An 8138-nucleotide genomic window follows, 5' to 3' on the forward strand; every position below is an offset into this window, starting at 1 on the left:
GCTGGTGCACCGCCGGTCTACTGGCAACCCGGCGTCGTCCCCAGCCACCCACTCTACGGCGCCCCCCCGAGCGCAACCCTGAGCGCACCTCCGAGCGCTTCGGCTCCTGCATGGGATCAGACCGCTCTCGTTCACGCCCTCAACAACATGAGCGTGCAGCAAGGGCAGGCCTCCAACCCTGGCGCTGAGTGGTACCTTGACTCTGGTGCCACCTCCCACATGGCTGCATCCCCCGGTATACTATCTTCATCCCGTCCCTCTTCCTTACCTGACATTGTAGTTGGTAATGGCGGCACCATGGCAGTCACGCACACTGGTCACCACCACCTACCCACCACAGCCCAACCTCTCTCTCTTAACAACATGCTAGTCTCACCACACCTCATCAAAAACCTAATCTCAGTTCGCACTCTAGCCCGTGAAAACCCTATTAATGTTGAATTTGACGACTGTGGTTTCTCTATCAAGGACGGAAGCACGAAGGCGGTGATCCTCCGCTCTGACTCGCCGGACGACCTGTACCCTCTGCACCCATCGACCCCAACACACGCCCCGCAAGCCCTCGTCGCTGTATCCCGTGACGTCTGGCATCGCCGTCTCGGCCACCTTGGCGACGAAGCTCTGGACGCCACTCTTCGGCGTGCTTCCATTAGCTCGGATGCTGGCCGATCTACCTGTACCGCTTGTCATTTAGGCAAAAGCCACAGACTTCCCTTTAGTTCGTCAGATCATGTTTCGTATTTCCCATTTCAGCTTGTACATTGTGATGTGTGGACCTCCCCTGTACCTAGCATTTCCGGATATCAGTACTATCTTGTGGTTGTAGATGATTACAGTCATTTCATGTCGACATACCCGCTCAAACACAAGTCAGAGGTACTACCCACGTTGCGTCAGTTCGTCCGACTAGCCTGCACCCACTTTAACCTATCGGTCCTCACTCTCCAATCTGATAATGGACGCGAGTTCGATAACAACGCCGCACGTCACTTCTTCTCCTCACTAGGGATTGTTCTTCGTATGTCATGTCCATACACATCACCCCAGAACGGGCGCGCCGAGCGAGCTCTCCGCACACTCAACGACATCGCGCGCTCGCTCCTCATACACGCTTCTATGCCATACCCATACTGGGTTGAGGCAGTCCAAACCGCCACCTTCCTCCTCAATCGCCGGCCATGCCGACCACGCCATGACCACACGCCCTTCTTCCTCCTTTATGCCGCTCATCCGGATTACTCCGCTATGCGCATCTTTGGGTGTTTGTGTTTTCCCAACCTCACTGCCACGACACCGCACAAACTAGCTCCCCGGTCTGCGCCGTGTGTCTTCCTTGGATACTCACCCGAACACAAAGGCTATCGGTGCCTCAACCGCACCACAGGGCGCGTGATCATATCACGCCACGTCGTCTTCGACGAATCTCAGTTCCCCTTCCATGTCCAGAGCACGCCAGACAACACACCCTCGCCTGATCTTACTGATCAAATGCCTCTCCCTGCCGTCCCTCGCCGTGCACGCAGCACACCACCGACACGCACGGCGCCCCCGCACAAAACAACCAAAACGCCACCCACTACACCTGTCGTGGCCACCCCTGCTCCCTCTCCTGAACCTACACCGGTGACCACTCCCTCGGCACCTGTTCCAGTGCCTCAACCTGACGATGCCTTCCCTCCCGCCTCGTCTGTCACACACCCCCACGGCCACCCACACCACCATGCCCGAGCCGCACCCATTCCCACACACCAGATGGTCACCCGTGCCCAGGCTGGACGCTTCTTTCCCAACCCTAAGTACCAGCAGTCCCTCCTAGCCACCACAAATAGCTCCGTCTCCCCAATCCCCAAAACTGTACGTGCTGCCTTGCGTGACCCGAATTGGCTAGCTGCAATGCAGGTTGAGTATGCGGCGTTGATGCAGAACCGGACATGGAGTCTCGTTCCTCGACCGCCTGGAGCCAACATCGTCACCGGCAAGTGGCTTTTTCGTCACAAGTTCAAGGCCGACGGGAGCCTGGAGCGCTATAAGGCAAGGTGGGTGGTCCGTGGGTTCTCTCAACGGCCCGGTGTAGACTTCGACGAGACCTTCTCGCCTGTGGTCAAGGCGGCCACCATCCGCACCGTCCTCTCCGTTGCAGTGACACGCCAATGGCCAGTACACCAGATGGATGTGAACAATGCCTTCCTCCATGGACACCTCACCGAGCGCGTCTACTGCCAGCAACCAGTCGGGTTCGTCGACGACAGCCACCCCGACCATGTCTGCCTCCTCGACAAGTCTCTCTACGGGCTCAAGCAGGCGCCGCGCGCCTGGTTCGCGCGGTTCGCTGCTTTCGTCTGCACCATCGGCTTCCGCGACTCCCGCTCCGACCCGTCGCTATTCATCCTACACAGCAACGACGGTGCGGCCTACCTGCTGTTGTATGTTGACGACATCGTCCTCGCGGCTTCCTCGTCGGGCCTGCTTCACCGTCTCCAACAGCAGCTGTCAGCGGAATTCTCCATGAAGGACCTCGGGCCCCTCCACTACTTCCTGGGGATCGCCGTCACCAGGGACGCCCGCGACTTCTTCCTCTCTCAGCGCAGCTACACCGAAGAGCTTCTTGAGCGTGCCAACATGATCGCCTGCAAGCCTGCCTCGACTCCTGTTGACACTCACTCCAAGCTCTCGGCCACGGACGGTGCACCGGTCGCCGACGCGTCGGAATATCGCAGCCTCGTGGGAGCCCTTCAGTACCTGACGATGACGCGGCCGGACATTGCGTATGTCGTGCAGCAATGCTGCCTGGTCATGCATAATCCGCGTGCCGCCCACCTCGCCCTGGTGAAGCGAGTGCTCTGCTACCTACGCGGCACCAGCGATCATGGACTGCACCTGCATCGCGCTCCCTCCCTCGACCTCGTCGCGTATTCAGACGCCGACTGGGCCGGCTGCCCCGACACGCGACGCTCCACCTCCGGCTACGCTGTGTTCCTCAGCGACTCCCTCGTCTCCTGGTCGAGCAAACGCCAGGCCACAGTCTCCCGCTGCAGAGCTGAGTACCGCGCCGTTGCCAACGCGGTCGCGGAATGCTGCTGGTTACGCCAACTCCTTGGCGAGCTTCGTGTTCCACTGCCCAAGGCCACGGTTGTCTTCTGCGACAACATTTCATCTGTGTACATGGCGGCCAACCCCGTTCATCACCGGCGCACGAAATACATCGAGCTCGACATCCACTTCGTACGCGAGAAGGTGGCCCTAGGCGAGTTCCGTGTGCTTCACGTCCCCACTACACAGCAGTTCGCCGACGTTCTGACGAAAGGGCTTCCCACACCAGCGTTCCAGGAGTTCCGGTCCAGCTTGTGCATCCGGCCGCCGGATGCTGCAGCTGCGGCGGGGTGTTAACAGTAGCTGCTACTCTACGTGCATGCCCACGTCCCATCCATGCATGGGCACGTCCTGGCACACGATCTCCATCTCCCTCTGCGCATGACGCACCTCCCTCTCTCTCTGTAACTGCGCTACGCGCACTGCGGCAACCTGTATATAACACAGAGTAATAGAGTATCGGCACTCAAGGTGCCTTACATTCGCATTCTACTTACTCTCACTTCTCTATCGAGAGTGTTGCAGCCACGGCCGTGTATCGCGGCCTGGCCGTTGGTTGATGTGCCGCACGCCGCGTCAGCCTGCCCTGCCTTGCGGAGCGACGTGCAAGTTGCCGGAGTTGCGATTCCGCCACGCACAGACGCCGTTCTTCTCTTGTTCTTTTCTCTGGCCTCGCTCTCGACAGAGCGTGCTGATAACGTGTTCAAAGGGAAACGAGAGACAATCGAGAGAGCCTTGGCACAGATGTAAAAGTGAATGGTTGAACTTTCATCAGATGATTGTAGGTGGTTATACAGGTAGAAGGGATGGCAGCCGTTCGGGAGAGATGTCGGTTACGCGACAGTTGCCAGAGGAAACTGCCTGCGGTTGGTAAAGGGGAGATTCCTCCATAATTAACACAAGTTAATTAAGCTTTAACACTTCGAACCCGCGACGGCAATGGAAAGCCGATAAAAGGGTGGTCATGGTCCAGTAGAGAGAGGAGCTAGCACTGCGTCGAGAGAGAAACAGCCTAGGCGAACCATTACGACCACTTAGCATTGGCATTTTGGTTGTCAATTCACAATATTCCACTTCAATCTTGGTGAATCTAGCGTTCAAGAACTATAATCTCTAGGGCATATCCTTAGACAACTTGTGGCAAGCAAAATGGTTTGCTATGAGCCAGTCTGGCGAAAAGTGTCTACGAACAATACTCTTTAACTCTAATGGCATTAAAAGATGAGCCGAATGTTTAATTGCAGAGATGTCAGAAAGCAAACAAGCCATAAACATCATTTAAGAAATAACCTTATAATTCATAATCGAAGTCCTTGGTAAAGTCCTATGGAAAAGCAAAATAACTTTAGCAGCTCGAAATAACAAATGGTTTGAAGATTCAGCACAGCGCCCAATGTTAAGATTGTTTCTCTGATACCATCATGATATCATTTGCTGTCGTGACAAACAACCAACCGATGACAAGAAAATTTGACGTCTGTGAGCCCTACTTGATGTACTGGGAGACCCACTTAAACCCGTCGCCATAGCCCATCTTGCGGACAACGCTGCACATGAACACCTCAAGAGGCCGGACATTGGAGTCAACAAGATTCACCTTGCCCTTCCCAGTTGTGAAGTTGCTAAGGCCTAGGTGATACCGCAGCTCTTCTTCAGATGATGCATATGGAATGTCAATCTTATTGCCAAGGATGAGAAATGGGACATTTGCCAAGGAATCATCAGAAAGGAGAGCATCAAGCTCCTTTTTCGATTCAGTAAACCGCTCCTTGTCATATGCATCTACCAAGTATACTACAGCATCAACCTGTTGGGACAAAAACAAAGTTAGCGGGAATATGAAGTGTCTTCACTCAGCACATGAATAATGACGGGGCTATTTGGTAAAAAGAATATGCATATCCAACCATGCATGAGTATCCAAAAAAATAAGTTGGCATAGAGCAGCAGATGGAAACAGCAAATTTACCATAAACGTCCACCCCGAATAATGCCTTGCTACAATTGTAAGCTGAATGACATAGGGTGAGAAAAACTAAAAGGATAGGCCAATAAATAATTCAGTTCACTATCCAATAATAAGAGCAGCTGACCCTCATATTAAAGTAAGGAACTTGGGAGCTTAAACCACACATACAGCGAATTGTGATAACCAAATAATCAATATACCACTATGACAGCTAACAAACTGTTGCATTGTAGAAAACTACCAACTCCACACAGGTTTATGTGTTGTATGATGACTTAATACTGCCTGGTGAAAATCCTAGGATGCACTACCGGGGGCATGGTCGAAATGCAGGAGTACCACATGAACTTTGCAGAAAACTGCAACTATAATTCATAGATGATTTCTGTAGAATTCTCACTTCTCGAATGGGGCACAACAAATTGATTACGGAAAGCGTAGATAATTCTGTTACATACCACCAAGTGCACATAGGATTTTAGCTAGGCAGTCTTTAAACTAAGTAGCAGAAGTGGCGTGAGAAGGCAAATGCAAATGCAAATGGAACACACAAGAGAAGAATATTGCACATAGAACACGAGAATAGCTCAACAGTAATAAAATCTCAAAATACGAAAATTCGTTTCTGAGTCCAGGCTCAGATGCTCTCAAAATCAAGGCCTTCAAGTCTTATCGAGATTGGCGATGTGTGTTTTATTATTGACTGTATCTCTTCCTTATGGTCACTGCAAATAAAATTGGCCCAGCATTTATATCTGGTAGGTATCGTTATGAGACATCCGGTGCATTCTACCAAGAGAAGCCCCACCTAACGTCCTGGGTCGTGTCGTGCAATAACGCACTATGATAGCCCAAACAGCCACCTACCCATCCATCCCATTCTCACGTAGCATTACTGATCCAGGCTATTCCACCGATCTCGCTTCATTCCCCACATCCACGTCGCCTTCCATGTAAGCCTCTGGATCCTCGTCCTCTAGGGCTGCACCGGCCTTCTCTCCTCTTCTCCGAACAGATCCGGACCAACCTCGCCGAGAGAAGTGAGATCCATGGTGGACGGTGCTCAGGTGGTGACTACAGAACGTAGGAGGAAGCCCCTCAGCGACCATGAGGCCCAACACGCTGGTCCCAAGATGACCTCAGTGTTCCCCCTTCCCCTGTGTCATGGATCTGGAGGTCATCGTGTCACCATCGCCGGCCACCACCGATGCCGCGGCGACTCTTACTCTCCTTGGCAGTAAAGGTGTGATGGAACCAGATAGACCTCGCTGTTGGTGTGGGCCTTGACGTGATCCTTCTTCACGACGTGGACAGCAACGAGGGAACAAGGATTCTACCAGTGCATCCGATATGACATAAGCATCTGTACACATTTGTTACTTGATTCTCTCCAGATTCATAATTTGTTCAGTGTAGTCGCATTGTGCTTTTCATCGTGTTCAACCAATCGTGTGCTTTTTTGACTTCCAAGATGTTTATGCCACTAGAGTCAACACCCACCAACATGGCTAAGATGGATCAACATGTTTCTGCTCCATGTACCAGAATCCATTCATCTAAACTCTAAACAGCCGCCCGGGCTACGCGATAGGTCCACCGTATGCACCTTTTCACACAGGTATACAGGACTTCTCCATGCAACATTCCTGTGACCTCAGATATCATTTTCCGAATCCCACTAGCAGATGCAACGGACAGGATACCATGTGCATCTGAGCCTGGGCACCAAAACGCTCCTCTCTCTAGCATACATACATGAAATCTATTGGGTTTTTCTTAGCACAGATATGTGCACCAACCCTTTCGGGTTCAAACTTGTTACATGCAGCACTACTTAGAAAGGTTGGCAATTGTCATTTCGGCAATTCAGTGTTTTCGAACACGCCGTTCCTTGAGTACTATTACAAAGGACAACGTTAAAGTAACAACAGTCGCTCTTTTCAACAATTAAAGGCAGAGGATGGAAATGACGAGAAGGAATCATCTCTCAGATAGATCTGACTATTCAGCAAAGGCAGCCTAATACAGATATACTAGAAGAGATTGACGCTAACCTTTGCGTAGTAGTCCTTCCAGACCCGTCGAGCGATCTGGTGGCCGCCGAGGTCGAAGGCTTTGAACTTGATCTTGCCGATGCTGAGCTCCTCGGACGTGGGGTGCTGCGTCGGCTGGTGCTGCACCAGCCGCTGCGTCCATTGAAACACGCAGAAGCACGGGTCAGATCTACCAGATCGGATCAGATCCAGGGAGTGAGATCCCGTGTACGTACCTCGTCCTTGAGCATGTGGAGGAGAGTGGTCTTGCCGGCGTTGTCGAGGCCGAGGAAGAGGATCTTGGCCTCCTTCTGCCACAGGCCAAGGGAGGCCAGCACCCCGTAGAACCAGTCCCACAGGAACATCCTATCTGCTGGCCTTCTCCTACTCGCACACCCCTTCCACTGGGCTGGGTTTTCTGGGGCCTATCCTGGCGATGGCGGCGACAGAGATCGCCGGATGGATCTGGGGCTGGTGGGAGAACAAACCGGGGACGGACCGAGGGAGGCGAGGATGGATCTGAATCTCTTTCTCTTGCTGCCTGCCTATTCTTTGCTTGGCTGGGGTTGATTAAGACATTAACTGCTCGGGCTCGGCGTGAGAACTCAAGGGGCGAGGCGAGGTATGGTGGGCGCCATGCGTACTGCACGTGGGGCCGGCTTTCTCCTAATTCCTTCCAATCGATTTCTCTGCGAATGCGTCCTCCCATTTTCGCTATCTTTTTTCTTTTGAGGGAAAAAATATCCCTATCTATTCTTTGATTCTTCAATTCTTTGAGGATCTCTAGATTTTTATTCCTGAATAGATACAAGCCACTTTTTTCCTTTACCGTGCAATCATGGGCCAGTTCTTTCAGAGTTTATGGTTGGGTGTGAAAATAAGCTGGTGCCTCCCCGGCTTATTCTATAAGTCTAATCTAAAATTTTACTATTTATAAAAAGCCTACTAGTTAAGGTTAATTAATAGAATAAACTAGATAAGGGACACTTATTTCCACATCTGAATATAAGCCAAAAAAACTGGCTCGTGTCACATAAATAAGTTAT

At 52.0% G+C, this 8138-nt stretch overlaps 1 protein-coding gene across 1 annotated transcript; it reads right to left on the bottom strand.

Moving 5' to 3' along the window:
* Nucleotides 1–4367: 4367 nt before the first annotated feature.
* Nucleotides 4368–7749, bottom strand: LOC109757036 (small COPII coat GTPase SAR1A). The gene is made up of 3 exons (XM_020315854.4): nt 7329–7749; nt 7114–7245; nt 4368–4897 (listed from the first exon to the last, which is right to left on the bottom strand). Exons 1-3 carry the CDS (start codon nt 7455–7457, stop codon nt 4577–4579), a joined length of 582 nt encoding a protein of 193 aa, XP_020171443.1. The 5' UTR covers nt 7458–7749; the 3' UTR covers nt 4368–4576.
* Between the last annotated feature and the right edge of the window lie 389 nt (nt 7750–8138).

The sequence above is a fragment of the Aegilops tauschii genome, chromosome 3, assembly GCF_002575655.3.
Source record: "Aegilops tauschii subsp. strangulata cultivar AL8/78 chromosome 3, Aet v6.0, whole genome shotgun sequence".
Taxonomy (NCBI): Eukaryota; Viridiplantae; Streptophyta; class Magnoliopsida; order Poales; family Poaceae; genus Aegilops; species Aegilops tauschii.